At 43.5% G+C, this 15,901-nt stretch overlaps 2 protein-coding genes across 2 annotated transcripts in view; both read right to left on the reverse strand.

Moving 5' to 3' along the window:
- Positions 1-7,655, reverse strand: part of LOC139930711 (inverted formin-2-like) — a 19,760-nt gene extending 12,105 nt beyond the window's left edge. The window contains exon 1 of the mRNA XM_078289916.1: positions 7,587-7,655. The gene's annotated coding sequence lies outside the window, so the exon portion shown is untranslated. The remainder of the gene's footprint in view (positions 1-7,586) is intronic.
- Positions 7,656-9,163: 1,508 nt separating this feature from the next.
- Positions 9,164-11,610, reverse strand: LOC139930710 (C-reactive protein-like). Its single transcript, XM_078289788.1, has 2 exons — positions 11,547-11,610; positions 9,164-9,798 (listed from the first exon to the last, which is right to left on the reverse strand). The coding sequence occupies exons 1-2, from the start codon at positions 11,608-11,610 to the stop codon at positions 9,164-9,166; spliced, it is 699 nt and encodes a 232-aa protein (XP_078145914.1).
- Positions 11,611-15,901: the final 4,291 nt, after the last annotated feature.

Genomic DNA, 15,901 nt, shown 5'->3' on the forward strand with positions numbered 1-15,901 from the left:
ATGTGTGTGTATGTGTGTGTGTGTGTGTGTGTGTGTGTATGAATGAAGTGGGCGGAGCTGGAAAAGTTCATGCTTGCTCAGCAAAACAGAAGAAGGCTGCTCTGGCCACCTAACCCCACCTCCTCCCACACACACTCTCTCACACACACACACACACACACACACACACACTCCCTGGTGTGTATGGAACAGCTCGGCCTCGTTAAGCCGACCTGCAGCTGACAGACAGACGGAGGGAAAAGTCCTCAAGTCTAAAAAAAGCCTAAACCTGGTAACAAGTGTAATATCTATATTATATTTATATTATTATAGAAGGTTTTAGATTGCTTTATTTCCGCCCCGCTCTGGATCTTTACTGAGTATTTCCATTCTTCAGACTTTCTACTTCTCCTCCTCTACATCTATCTGCCGGCTGGAGTTACTAGTTACTTTGCAGAATAAGGTTTTACATCAAAACATACGATAAGCTCATAAAACATGTTGCATTGTTAGAGTTTAAACTCCAACAGTATCTGCAGCAGTTAGACGACAACATTAAAATACTTCTGACAGGTTCATGCTTCAATAATTTAACTCTCTGACAGAATGACGACTTTTACTTTTCATACTTCAGGACATTTTACTGATAATACTTCTATACTTTTACTGAAGGAAACTTTTGAATGCAGAACTTTTACTGTTAATGAAGTATTTTTCCATGATGGTTTTCTCTGAGTTTCTTCAGTCTCTCCCTGTGAGCAGCAGGATGTGATTCGCTCTCTGCTCTGACTCACGCTTCCTCGTGTTTCCGCCTCTCGGCCCGGACTCGCCCGCCGGATCAACATCCTGCAGACCGCCAGGCTCCGCCCCCCCGAGCGCCTGAGGTTTCATCATCTGTCTCTGCTTCGGCTCATACAGGCCGAGCAAATACATTATTACAGATGTGAACAGCTGTAAATATAAACACCCTGCAGCAGAGAAGTGCGTCTGTACAGGATCAAGCTTTATTTTAGTCTTTTAGTGAAGTTTAGTGAAGTCTGAGCCGAGACTTTCACTGTTAAACTCTGCAGCCTCAGTTCAGCTGGACAGACAGAAACCATGTAGATGTACGGAAGCCCATTGAGGACAAACTGTATATTCACACACTTCATTCATGCCATTTTCCTGTGATAACGTGTTCATTTTCTTTGTTTTAGTTATCACATTATCTCTGGAAAACATTTTTGTTATCCCAAGATAATGAGAAAATGATCTGGAGATCTTTGGATATAATGAGATCATTTCCTCATTATCTCAGTTTAATAAAATGGATCTAGCAGCCAGCTTCATGCCTGACCGGTCTGTCTGACCTCCAGTGACCCCACTGCTGCATTATGGGTAAGCAGTTCCATATGACCGGGTGAGGAATCTGCCAGCTGAGCTGCAGACTGAGGCTCTTCTGTCTGACGGACTGATCCTCCCACTGCTGCGTTCCTCCGCTCAGAACCACAGAGGAAGAGTTGACTTCTTCTTCTAGCTTCACACTGACCAATCACAAGCCAACCAGGGCTTGGAGACAAAAGCCACATGACTCACAGCAGCTTGTTGATTGGACAGTTTGAACCTGTCATCCTACAGGTTAGAGACTAGACTTCCTGTCACTGTATCTAACACGACCCCCGGCCCAGTCCGGCCCCTAAACACTCGCCTAGACACCGCGAGCCGCCGCCATGATGGAGGGCGTCCCATTACCGCGTGGGGGGGAAGGACTTGTCTGTCTCTTCTTCTGTGGTGTTCAGACCAGTTCAGAACACATGAATAAACAGCTGAATATGAGCATCAGTCCAGACTTCATTTTGTTCTGCCAGGCTTTCCATCTCCTTCTACCCATAATCCCTTGCTCTCATGGTGGTTTGCTGTAGCTGGTTGGAATAACGAACCTGGGACTGATCCGGTTTCTTACCGTTTAAATATGAGAAACATATGAGAACTGGGGAACAACACGACATCCAGCATTTAGTCATTCTGGAAATGTGTGTGTGTGTGTGTGTGTGTGTGTGTGTGTGTGTGTGTGTGTGTGTGTGTGTGTGTGTGTGTGTGTGTGTGACCTGCATGCTGTCATGCTGTGTCTACTCTGGGGCATCTACCTGGTCATGTTTATTTATATCACACTTAAACACAAGCTTGTCTCAAAGGGCTTTACATGCCATCATGTCATGTACATGTCATACTACATCATATACTACATCATGTACATCATATACCACTGTCTCTCTGTCTGTCTGTCTGTCTGTCTGTCTGCCTGTCTGTCTGTCTCTCTGTCTGTCTGTCTGTCTGTCTGTCTGTCTGTCTGTCTGTCTGTCTGTCTGTCTGTCTGCCTGTCTGTCTGTCTGTCTGTCTGTCTCTCTGTCTGTCTGTCAGTCTAACACAACACTGTCTCACAGTGTGTTGAAACCCAGCCAGGACAAATAAGCCACATGCCAGAGTGTGTGCACACAGAGCAGAGCAGAGCAGAGCAGGGTGTGTCTGACCTGCAGAGTGATGTTGGTTTCAGATGAAATGTGATAAGCAGTCAGGCAGAACAGAGAGAACATTTACCTGCAAAACAATGCTGTGATTACTGAAGGAATCAGCATCAGCTAATATTCTAATTACAGCCTTTATGGTTTCTCTAATAACTCGGTTTACATGGATTCAGTTAATAATCGTCTGGATGCTCCATGCTGTTTGTTTTGTAAATCCAACTTCCAGGTTACTGCGTCTCCTGACCTTTGACCTGCTGCACAGTCTGAAAAACCAACAGAAATCTGACCGAGGCGTTCCAGCCCCAATAAATTCAAACACTGAGCAGAAACCTGTTTGTGTTAAATCTGATTATCACCTTACTGACACTAAGAGAATCTGATGAAGGCCTTTACAAGACAGTTTGAGTTCATCAGGTTCAGACTGAATCATCAGTGTGAGCGCGCTCAGTGTGGCACAGGAACCACCGTACAGTACACAGTCCAACTGTCAGCTGAGTTTTACACCAGCCAAGCCTCTTCTGCTGTGTGGAAAAGTGAAAACAGCCTTGATCTCCCTGCATGCCTTCATCAGCAGATCTGGGATCAGTCTTCCCAGATCTTCTGATGATAATAAACTTCAGACAATGAGAATAAAAACACAGCAGAAAGGAGACAGAGAAGAAGAAACACCCCGACTGACTGTTCTCTTCTCACACCAGAAGATTAAAACTAAAACAACCGGCCAGGCTTTGTTCCTGCTGCCTTCATGTCTTCAGCAGTCAGTTCTGAATTTAGTTTTACAATCTCATAAGATTTGTACCGTCCATTTATTTATTTTAGACCATAACTACTTTAGTCCTAACTTTTTTAGACCTGTAAAATGTATTCTTAGAACTGCTGCTGTTTGCTTCTTGTTGTTGTTGTTGTTGTTGTTTTATTGTGACTGTGGATGTGCTGTATGTTTGTGCACTATGGACTAGGGCTGCACGATTATGGCTAAAATGATAATCACGATTATTTTGCTCGATATTGTGATCACGATTATTTATCATGATTATTCATCCATTTTGTTTTATTGCACTTGAGCATTTTAAGTTAACCGAAATGCCTTCACATTCATAATGTATTTTATAAACCTATAAATAAAAAAAACATTCAAATGTACAAATCTTTGAACCTGTGATTCCGGTGCACCGGGTCCGTTGTTTTTTTTTCCGGGACCATCACCTCTGTAGCCTTAGTTTTTGGGCATTTGTATTCTAAGACACTTATTTTGTAAGAAGTCTATTTGGGTGTTTGTGGGCTTTTATTTTGAAGTTTCCCATAAGGACCCGCAGGAGAATTAGTGTAAATAAGGAAGTAGTACGTTTGCCTGTGTACTGCGTCTCTGGTCGGAGATTAAAAAGGAAATATTTTACCCCGTAACCCGTGCTTCATTGTATACTACACTTGGATCCAAGCTAATGGAAGAGTTTATATGCACTTTGAAAGGTCAGCGGCAAACTGGGTCAAAATTCAAGTAATTTGAGTTTTGATTACGTTGACTAACTGTTGCAGCCCTACACCAGAGCAAGCTAAACCCAGCGTGAATAATCGCCCGCGGCCACAATCAATTAATTGTGGAAGCCAATATCGACATCGCGATTAATATACGATTAATTGTGCAGCCCTACTATGGACCAGATGAATTTGAAACTTGAACTTGATTAGAGAACATCACCCTGTTCCTCAGCTGCTGTTGACCCTGCTCAGATCCTTCAGTCCAAACCCTAAAGTCCCTGATCTAACCGGTCTGACCCACCCTGCTTCTCCCAGACACACCCTCCGCACATTTCTGATCCTACATCCAGCCTCTCACCATCAGGGTCACAAACAGACGGCTCACATGGGACAGAGACTCATGTTCTGTCCAAGTGTCCAAACCCTCAGGTGAAGCCGGTCCTGAAGAGCAGCAGCAGTTCCTCTAACGTCCGCTAGAGTCCGGCTCCAGAAAAACCTCCGACTCCATGAAGTCAACGGACCACAAACCAACTTCTGATAAAAATATAAAGTCAATAATTTTCTCCACCAGAGGTTTTGGTCTCAGCAGCTAATTTCACTTCTTCTGATGTGTGTCCTTATGGAGATTTTCAAAATAACTGTCATTAACAGATAGATAAAACACAGGGTTGTTTTCCTAGTGATTGACAGGTCGTCGCTGCAACTCTGTGGACGACCCAAACTCCGCCCCCCTCCACCTTGACTCCGCCCTCTGCCTCTCTTTGGCTGCTCGGCTCCAAAAAATGTCAACATGGCGGCGACAGTAAAAACACAATCTTTAGTCTTCAAAACCCTTCAGAAGACGATGGAGGAAGAAAGTCACTACATCTGGTCTACAGTCTGTGGATCTGTCAGTAAAACTCTCGTCCACATCAGGCCCACCGTCTCTTGACTGTGAGTCCTGGTGACTCCGCCCCTCTGACTGAAGCTCCTCCCCCAGGTTTTGTCCACTTCCACCAGCCCAGGGTCTCTGGTCATGGTGATGCAGCAGTGTGGTCTCTCCTGGTTCCTGATTAATAGTGAATCCTCACTGCTCTGCTTCTGGTCTACAAACCGCTCAAATTCAACAGAGATTTCACTCATGAGATCTCAGACCAGCTTCCTCTCATGGTTTCCCTGTCCGACAGAATCTCAACACCTGGTGATTTCAGCGTCCATCTCTGCTGTCCAGCTCAAGCACTTACAACCACATTTCTGCAACTCACTGAATGACTCAACCTTGTTCAGTCACTTCGTGTCCCAACTCATGCAAAGGGTCACACACACACTCTTGCCTTCCCCCACTCACTACTGAAACTATAGTTATCTGTGTGTCTGACCTCTATTGTCACTGACCTGCCTCTGTATCTCCACTCCGACCTTTGACCCCTGTACGCTCTCGCTTCCGTAACTCGAACTCTGCATCTGTGTTCTTCTCAGAGGCCTTCAGGATCTCCAAGCATCCAGATTCTGAATCCCCCACCGCATATGGACACAGAGGATCGAGTCACTCTTTTCAAATCCATCCATTCTACCTTCTACCATTCTCAACTCGATCGCTCCTCTCAAAAACAAAACATCCAAACCAAATCCTTGCCAAGCCTCAGCAACCACACCCGAACCCTAAGGAGAGAGTGCTGAAAACCACAATGGAAATGTAAAACTAACAAATTACGAGTCCTGTACGACATTATGAGAGAACAAATGATTAAATATCAGTTGTCAGTTAAGGCAGCTGGAGCGTCTTTCTTCTCTAATCTTATCTCCAAGCATCACCGTAACCCCGGGACACGGTTTAATGTCATCAGTTCAGTCATCAACCACAAGAATTCCTCACTATTGTGTGAAGAATTCTTCTCATTCTTTACCCAGAAAGTTGAGAACAGAAAGGCAACAGATCTGCACCTACCAGATCTGTCTGTTTCTCTCGGCTCGTCTCCCCTACCATTCCTGGAAAAGTCAGTTTCCAACATGAAACCTTCCACTCCTCCCTCTGACGCTCTCCCCACTTCATGTTTTTATGTTTTTAAAGAAGTCTCTGGCATTGTCAGCCCTTCCATTCAGTCTATCAACAGCTCTCTGGCTTCTGTCCAACAGTCCAAACCCTCCTGAAGAGACCCGACCCAGATCCCTCGACCCCAACAGCTACAGGCCCATATCAAAACTGCTATTTCTTTTAAAAATGTTAGTTTCAGTCAGTTTCAGTCAGTCAGCACAACAATCAAACAGCAGAAAACATGAAGATAAAGACAGAGAGAGACAGAGAGAGAGAGAGAGAGAGAGAGAGAGAGAGAGGTGTAGATATGCCTCTCATTTTTTTGCTCTTTTATTAGATCCATCTGAACTCAACAGACCAGATATAGTTTGGTATCTGCTCCCTTCATCAATCCACAGCTGATCATCAATCCCTGCTATTGATCCACAGCTGACTGTCTCCAGACAGCGTGAATGTTTAGCTGAATCTGATGTGGTTTCATCTGTTTTACAGGAAGGTGAATACAGATGCCAAACAGAAAAATACCAGACAAACAGAATCCAGTCTAACACGATTCTGAGGTCTGACTGACATGAACAGCTGGACCGGTTTGAGTGTTTAGTTAGTTAGTTAGTTAGTTAGTTAGTTAGTTAGTTTATTGTCCCGAACTGTACATCATAAGGAGAACCAACAATGCACTTTACACACATCATCACACAACAATACCAGGCAGTAACAATAAGGTATAACACAGCAGCACATAAACAACATAAAAAGACAAGACTCATAGTTCCCTCAGCGAGTCTCCCTGTTTCGGGCTGCTATGGTTTCATTCCGTTAGTTTTGTTTCTCAGCAGCGTCTCTACATCATTAAAAAGTTTTTAGTTTCCAGTCTGCAGAGGAGAGAAAATCCCCTGAAGCGGTGATTTCTCCTCCTGCTGCGGGCAGGCGGCGACCCGCCCAGCGGCCTGGCTCTCTGCCCGTTCCGCTCTGTAGTGTACATCCACACCGAACTCCATTTAAAAATGTTGTACTTTAATGTCGCCTTGCTCATCGGCAAAATGCAGACCTGCTAGAACAGGACTTAAAATATTTTCTACATTTTTGGTGTGTTCTGGTAGATTCGGCATAGAAGTGATAGAGGTGAACAGCTCTTTATTCCAATAAATTTTCAACATTTAGAAGTGGTTTCCACAGCTCTGCACGGTGTAGTTTGGGGGAAGGAGATTGTCGGAACAGGCGAACCAGATCTAAAATTTTAGAGTTTCTTAAAATAAGTAATACTTGGTGTATTGGATGCATGCCGAATGGAAGAGCGGATTCTATTTATTAGTAAACCAGCTTAAGTCCGGTTCTGCCAGGTCTCTAGTGTTCCCGAAGAGCAAGGAAACATTAAACTGACAGACTTTTAAAAGCAGTTTGGCTCACAAACTGGCTGACTGGCACCAGAGAGCTGACAGCACAACAAATCTCCTCATTTCAGCATCACATCACTGAGAAACACTCAGATCAGCGCAGGTAAACTCTCACTGAAAATTAATTCAGTTTAATAACAAACAGCCAGTTTGTTATTAAACGGTTGGAAGTGAAAACAGCGAGAGAACATCACATTTATTCAGACTGATTCTTACCGTAGTAACTGATCCGGACCTCAGCTCGGTAAAAACTGTTATTGTCTGGAAGTCCCGGTTCGGGTTCAGGTTCAGACAGACTGAAACTTTCCGAAACTTTCTCTGTGTGTAAACCTCCAGGCTGTCCTCTCTCACGTCCGCTCCGCCTGGATGATATGGGCGGGTCGGAGCTGTACCAGCCTCCACATCTGTGTGTGTGTGTGTGTGTGTGTGTGTGTGTGTGTGTGCACACGCGCGCTCACACACACACACACACACACACACACACACACACACACACACACACACACACACACACACACACACACATCAGTTTGTTTGAATGATCTTCCCCAGTCTTAATGTAAAGTCTAATCTAATCTAATTCTTCTTTTCCCATTTCACTCACATATTGACTGTGTCCATGAAGAAAATAATTTTAAATAATATTTTTTTGCATGATATCTCAAAACATAAATTTTTTGACAAAATGTTGAATTTGGCTGTCATGTACACAATGGAAGTCAGTGTGAAATTGGAGCATTTTCAAATGTCTATATTTCCTTAATAGTTTGACTAATAACTAAGTTATTTTCAAAGATTTTAAGAATTGTTTATATAAAGTGCCTTGATTTGCAGAATTGTATCTTCAATACTGAATTTGTGAAAATTATTTGAATTTTGACCTTATTGTCAAGCAAAGCAGACAAGAAAAAAAGTTTATAGCCTGAAGCTGCAGCTCCTTCCTTCCCTCCTTCCTTCCTTGCTCCCTTCCTTCCTTCCTTCCTACATTCTTTCCATCCTTCATTCCTTGTATTCTTGCCTACTTGTTGATTCCTTCTTTCATTGTTTCTTTTTTGTTTTCTTTCCTTCCTGCATTGTTTCTTTACTCCTTTGTGTCCTTGTCTCCTTTCCTTCATCTCGCTGCCTTGCTGAAGGGCAGCTGGACTGTGTGTCTCGTTCATTTCCTCTGCCCAGATTTTCTCAGCCTGGATTCGAACCTGCGACCTTCTGGTCCCGTTCCCCCTCCTATAACCTCCAACACACTCAGCACTCCACTGCTCTACTGTAGAGAAACAGATGAAAACAGCCAGATCAGTGCTGCAGTGTTTTATTGAGGATGTTTTCCTGGTTTAACTGACATGAAGTGATTATTGATTGGAGATTTTCATGCAGGTTCGTCAGTCCAATAAACACAAAGTCTCTGCATCTAATAGCATTTACCACCAAAACTAACAGAACCGCTGACTGATGACTGACTACATATTATTTGATTAATGTAATAAATTATTAGTTGTATGTCACCAAACTAGCACAGAGGGAACTTTCTGGTGTTAAAATCTGGTGGTTTCTGCTTGATCTTTGCTCTCCATTACAATGCTAAAAACTACAAGCTCATGGACTTGCAGGCTGAGCAGAGTGCCAAACCTGCTGAATACACAACTGACACCTGTACTTTAATGAAGCTGTACAGAGTAATGCATGGCCGTGACTAAGTAACGCATGGAAACGTCTTATGAAGACATGGGAAGGAGATCTTTGTGCTGTTAGCAGAAGGCGGATCGTGGTCCAGCAGCAGGTGGAGTTAGTCGCTGGCATCAATTACAGGCCGGCTTGTCAACATCAGCATCCAGGATGAAGACGTCCGTAGAGATTTGATACGTCAGGTTCCTCCAGTTTAGGATGTTCCCGGGTCGGAAGAATCCTCTGTTCATGTAGGATCTGATCTCACATGGAGAGATGACGTGGTCCCACAGGTGGAGGTCCGTCAGATCTCCTTCAAACGACTGCTGAGGGTCGAAGCCGCCTCCGAAGGCGTCCTGCTCCTGACCCACCATGATGCTCATGTCGCCTGACACCGGGAGTTCAGATCCAAGAAGCTTCAGGTTGCTGCGTTTCCCGTTCAGCCACAGCTGGGTCAACCGAGTCCGCGAGTCCCAGGTCCAGCAGACCGAGTTCCACCCCAAGGTGTTTCCCGGAAACCCGTGGAAGGAGAACTCCCCTCTGCCCGCGTGTGCTCCGTAACTCGCTTCGGAGTTCTTCGTCAGCGCGAGACTGTTGGCGAAGTCGCGGGTCGCCAAGGACAAGAGCACCTGCATGCGGGTCAGATGGGAGTAGAAGCGGAGGCAGTTGGTCATGGCGGAGATCTCGGCGGTGTCGGCTTGAAGAACGACGTGCGGCTTGGAAGCGGCTGCAGGATCGTTAGGGAAGGTGAACTGTTTCCCTGTCAGGTCTGTGTAAGGGAAAAGAGGAAGAGCGTCACTCACTAAAAAGGATTTATCACTTTCAACATCTAGTTTGGGACAACGCACATCGGTGTTTCTTAAAGGATCAGTTCACTGATTTAGTTCCTCTATATAACTCCTCTCTTCCTGCTGTAGCTCTTGGATCCACAGACAGTATTGTCTGTAGCTGTTGGACCCACAGACAGTATTGTCTGTAGCTCTTAGACCCACAGACAGTATTGTCTGTAGCTGTTGGACCCACAGACAGTATTGTCTGTAGCTGTTGGACCCACAGACAGTCTTGTCTCCAGTCAGCTGTCAGTTGAAGCTCCGCTGCCTCTTGCTGCAACAACGAGTCCAAACTGTTTGTCAGAATATTCCAGAAAGCGTCTGTGTCTCCACAGAGTCGAGAGGAAACAGACTCAGTTCCAGGAAACCACAGAACTATTTTTCTCTGCGCAGCACAGAGCGCTGTGGGGTGAAAGGCGGTTCCCGGCGGAGCGATCCGGTTCCGGACGGTCGGGTCGGATCGTAAACAGTAGAGTTCGGTAGAAGACGATCCGCTGAGTGGAAACGGTCGGTGCCGCCGCTTTCCGGGCCGCGGAGAGAAATACGTCGGTCGCTCTCCGGATCGTTTTCACAAACGACTTTTCTGGAATATTCTGACAAACAGTTTGGACTCGTTGTTGCAGCGAGAGGCAGCGGAGCTTCAACTGACAGCTGACTGGAGACAAGACTGTCTGTGGGTCCAACAGCTACAGACAATACTGTCTGTGGGTCCAACAGCTACAGACAAGACTGTCTGTGGGTCCAACAGCTACAGGAGGAAGAGAGGAGTTATATAGAGGAACAGTATCACAGAACTGATCCTTTAATAGACAAGGAGAGTGAATTCAGCAGATATCTCATGTTGACCAGACATTATCAGGACGACCTTTAGTCTCTGCAGTATTTCCTGTGGACACAAACTGGCGTCCTTTGTTCAGCTGACAGAATGCCAACACCTGAGGGGTTTTTGGGAGATGACTTGGATGAGGATTTGATTGTGGTTCTCTGGTAAAACTAATGGACAGGTAAATTCTTGTCCATGGTAAAAATAATGAGTACATCCCGTAACACCTCTCCTCTAAATTAAAACCCTATTACAAGCCTGGGCAAAGCTAGTGCCGAGCACAGAGGAAGGCAATGAACTTTATCTAAAACTATGTGATGTGTTTGTTCTTGCTTGTGTTTATCTGCATTTACACCCTTTAGTAAAACACTCTGTGGTAAACCTGTTTGATTAAAAAGACTAATCATACATAAGTCCAAAATCACAAAACGTATCCTTTAAAGCTGCTTGAGTCCAGATTTGACTGTAAAATATTAAAGCTGCAGAAGTCCCGATTCTCCTCCTGACCGCAGATACTGAAAACAGTCTGGAAACCATTTGATTGTTTAATTGTTTTTTTGTTTTTTTTGTAAACAAATTCAGCATTTAAAGGTCTAATGCTGGGTGGTGTCACCCTGGCTAAAAGAGCTACTAACCCACCCAAAATCATTTTAATATCATGAGATTCAGTGGAGAGTTTTAGTGTCCCATGATGGTCTACATGTTGTTTCAGAGGCTTTTCCACCCGGACAAGAACAAACTTCTGGGGGAAACACTGAATATTTTGGATTTTTCGGCATGGAAACCAGTTAAATTTTAAAGATATTGAATATTGGTTATCAGTATCGGCCTTCCGAAGCCTTTATCAGTCGACCCCCGCCTCACCTCGGACCTCGGCGTGTCCGGCGGTCCAGAGAAGGACGGACAGCAGCAGCGTCTTCGTCTCCATGATGCCGAAAATATCAAATCAACCAAAGACAGGAACTCTTCTTCTCCGCCTGCGGACGGACAGCCGGTCCTCCGGACAGGTCAGAGTGGGCGGAGCCTGTCTCTTCAGCAGCTGGGACGGTTTCACAGCAAACAGTGCACGGTTCATCTGAGCGGACTTTGAGCCGCCGGGTTTGTTTTGACTGGTCCTGAATCTCAGCAGGAACCTTCAGACCTTCAGACAGTTTCCAGAAGCTGCAACATGCATCTGATCCTCAACATCCACACATGAAAGAGTGAGTCAAGCTTCGCCATGTTTATTGTTTACAACCGTCTCTGCAGAAGCCCCGCCCCTCTGTTGATCTGACTGGACAACAACTACCAACTAAACAACAACTAGAGGCCTCAGCTGCTGAAAACACTGTGCTGTTCTGTTCTACTGTTCTGTTCTACTGTTCTGTTCTGTTCTGTTCTACTGTTCTGTTCTACTGTTCTGTTCTGTTCTGTTCTACTGTTCTGTTCTGTTCTACTGTTCTGTTCTACTGTTCTGTTCTGTTCTGTTCTACTGTTCTGTTCTGTTCTGTTCTGTTCTACTGTTCTGTTCTGTTCTACTGTTCTGTTCTACTGTTCTGTTCTGTTCTACTGTTCTGTTCTGTTCTGTTCTACTGTTCTGTTCTGTTCTGTTCTACTGTTCTGTTCTACTGTTCTGTTCTGTTCTGTTCTGTTCTACTGTTCTGTTCTGTTCTGTTCTGTTCTGTTCTACTGTTCTGTTCTGTTCTACTGTTCTGTTCTACTGTTCTGTTCTGTTCTGTTCTGTTCTACTGTTCTGTTCTACTGTTCTGTTCTGTTCTGTTCTGTTCTGTTCTACTGTTCTGTTCTGTTCTGTTCTACTGTTCTGTTCTACTGTTCTGTTCTACTGTTCTGTTCTGTTCTGTTCTGTTCTGTTCTACTGTTCTGTTCTGTTCTGTTCTACTGTTCTGTTCTGTTCTGTTCTACTGTTCTGTTCTGTTCTGTTCTGTTCTGTTCTGCTCTACTGTTCTGTTCTGTTCTGTTCTACTGTTCTGTTCTACTGTTCTGTTCTGTTCTGTTCTGTTCTGTTCTACTGTTCTGTTCTGTTCTGTTCTACTGTTCTGTTCTACTGTTCTGTTCTGTTCTGTTCTGTTCTACTGTTCTGTTCTACTGTTCTGTTCTGTTCTGTTCTGTTCTGTTCTACTGTTCTGTTCTACTGTTCTGTTCTGTTCTGTTCTGTTCTGTTCTACTGTTCTGTTCTACTGTTCTGTTCTACTGTTCTGTTCTGTTCTACTGTTCTGTTCTGTTCTGTTCTACTGTTCTGTTCTACTGTTCTGTTCTGTTCTGTTCTACTGTTCTGTTCTGTTCTGTTCTGTTCTGTTCTGTTCTGTTCTACTGTTCTGTTCTGTTCTGTTCTACTGTTCTGTTCTACTGTTCTGTTCTGTTCTGTTCTACTGTTCTGTTCTGTTCTGTTCTACTGTTCTATTCTGTTCTGTTCTGTTCTGTTCTGTTCTGTTCTGTTCTGTTCTGTTCTACTGTTCTGTTCTGTTCTGTTCTACTGTTCTGTTCTACTGTTCTGTTCTGTTCTGTTCTACTGTTCTGTTCTGTTCTGTTCTACTGTTCTATTCTGTTCTGTTCTGTTCTGTTCTACTGTTCTGTTCTGTTCTACTGTTCTGTTCTGTTCTGTTCTGTTCTACTGTTCGGTTCTGTTCTGTTCTGTTCTGTTCTGTTCTACTGTTCTGTTCTGTTCTGTTCTGTTCTGTTCTGTTCTGTTCTGTTCTACTGTTCGGTTCTGTTCTGTTCTACTGTTCTGTTCTGTTCTACTGTTCTGTTCTGTTCTGTTCTGTTCTACTGTTCTGTTCTGTTCTACTGTTCTGTTCTACTGTTCTGTTCTACTGTTCTGTTCTGTTCTACTGTTCTGTTCTACTGTTCTGTTCTACTGTTCTGTTCTGTTCTGTTCTACTGTTCTGTTCTACTGTTCTGTTCTGTTCTACTGTTCTGTTCTACTGGTCTGGTCTGGTCTGGTCTGTTCTGTTCTGGTCTGTTCTGCAGTTTGATTTAATCAAAGCTGCTGTTGACTGTAGGAGTTTATCTGCAGGTGTGGAACCAGATTAGAACCAGCAGTTTGATCTGAGTTGTAAATATTTGATTTGTCACGCTCAGACTGAACTGCTGAATTCACAAAATCAGATTTAGAATCAATTAATTTGAATAATTAAATGAAGTTGTAGCTAGTTGCTAAGTTGCTAGTTTGCTTTTCCTTAGTGACACGATCTGAACTGAGAAAACTGAATTGGAAGTTATAGTTCAAAGTTACATTCGTGATGTGTGTGTGTGTGTGTGTGTGTGTGTGTGTGTGTGTACTGACGGATGGCGCATGCAGAGTCAGCATGACACACAGCGACTCTGCAGGGGAAATAATTAAATTCCCACCTCAGTAAAGACTGGTTTGTAAAACAATGACTTGGTTGTAGTGTTTTGTAATACTTTGCATGACTGTATACAACTGCAGCCCACAGTCATGCTTTCCTGTTTTAAAAATGAGTTAAACAGCGCCCTCTGCTGTATAAATACCAGTAGTGTCACAAAATGGAATTAAACAGCAACAGCGCCCTCTGCTGACCAGCAGCACTGTAACATCCTGCTGGACAGTGGATCATGTTGTAAGTTCAGTATTAAAGCTCCACATCATGTAAACAGGACTCCCTCTCCTCTGTGATGATAAAGGAGTTGGATGTGTATCTAAACATGGTGAAAGCATCAAAACTAAATCCACACAATCCATATTAGAAAAGCGAGCCTCTAAACGAGCCGTTTGGACTTCCGTAACTTTGTGGCGTCACAAAGGTTCGCTCATTATCATTTCTGTAAGAAATAATAGACTAACAAAGTGTTTTTTTCAAAGCGGTCGAGCGGTCGTCATCATTTATTACCGGAGAGTTTTCCCTACCTGTAGCCGCCGGGCCGCGGCGTCTCACGTTTCGCTCTCGAAACGGTTAGCCAATCAGAACGGAGGGTCGTTAATATTAATGAGCCTTATGAAAAAATGAACGTGGAGAAATGGATTGAGAGTGTTTTTGGTTCATGACACCACACACACAGCTTTGAATGGACAGAAAGACACAAAATAAACGTAAAATAAAATAAACAAAAGTTGTGTATTTCAGATTTTTATTTTTGTATCCCCCTTTTTTTCATATGGTAGAGAAAGAGACTGGGTGTTTGGGTCAGTTGGGAGATTTCAATCTATTTTCTTCAATGTCTTCGTCTGTTTTGTTTCTGTATAAGAACTGATATATTCAGTTTTCATTTGAACTTGCTAAATACAGAAATGTATTATCCTCCCACCTGTTTATAAAAATATTTTACAAACTAATATAACTAATATCAAATTATTACTGAAAAAAAACAAAGTAGGACTGTAACAAAAATAAATGTAACAGCGCCCTCTGCTGACTAAACAGTAACAAAGCTGAACTGACTGAATGTTGAGTGTGTCTGGAGATGTGGCAGCACACACACACACACACACACACACACACCCTCTCTCTCTCTCTCTCTCTCTCTCTCTCTCGTCTTATATCCTAAAATTGTTCTTGTGTTGTTGTTGTTGTTGTTGTTGTCTGTAGATGTGGTTTGTTCTCTTCTGTCCTGTTTGTTAAAAACATTTTACAAATACATTTCATTTGATTTGAAATGAAAGAAGCCTGTTTTCATCTCACTGCAGGTCGACTGAAACAGGATGTTTATCCAGACAGACAGGTGGAGGCTCTTTATTTACATTTGAACATTTACTCTGTTCAACAGCCAGAAAGTATTAATATTATAAATATTAATCATGGTGAGTTACAGGAGGATCTGGTTCCAGCCAGGGGAATACAGACTCTCTGAATTCCCAGCAGGCGGTCTGTCCCTGAAGGGGACGCCTGAAGACTCTCAATTCAATTCAAGCTGCTTTATTGGCATGAAATACAAAAGTACTTATCGCCAAAGCAAAGTCAACAAATTCAAATTCAAATAACAGTAATCAAACTTAAATATACAACTGATATGTCAGCAAATATGCAACAATTAATTAACAGTCAATCAATTTCTATAAATATTTGACAGTGTCTCCTGTCTGAGACAGACTGGGCTGCAAGGGAAACTCTTTTTTCTCTCCTAGAAGGTTTTGGAGTTTTTCATTTGTTGGGAGGTTTTCAGAATCTGTGCATATTGTTTTGAATTTGGGACGTAAAGATCTCTGATTCCTGCTTCATTTGCACAGTGCAAGAGGAAGGTCAGATCTGTCTCCTCCTCTGCCT

The sequence above is a fragment of the Centroberyx gerrardi genome, chromosome 18 (assembly GCF_048128805.1).
Source record: "Centroberyx gerrardi isolate f3 chromosome 18, fCenGer3.hap1.cur.20231027, whole genome shotgun sequence".
In the NCBI taxonomy this organism is placed as follows: Eukaryota; Metazoa; Chordata; class Actinopteri; order Beryciformes; family Berycidae; genus Centroberyx; species Centroberyx gerrardi.

Excerpts from the sequence above, each read along its gene's own strand:
- LOC139930710 (XM_078289788.1), bottom strand. The coding sequence starts at position 11,610 with ATGGAGACGAAGACGCTGCTGCTGTCCGTCCTTCTCTGGACCGCCGGA. Across the intron at positions 9,799-11,546 it reads CGGACACGCCGAGGTCCGAG|ACCTGACAGGGAAACAGTTC; the intron begins GTGAGGCGGGGG and ends TCCCTTACACAG.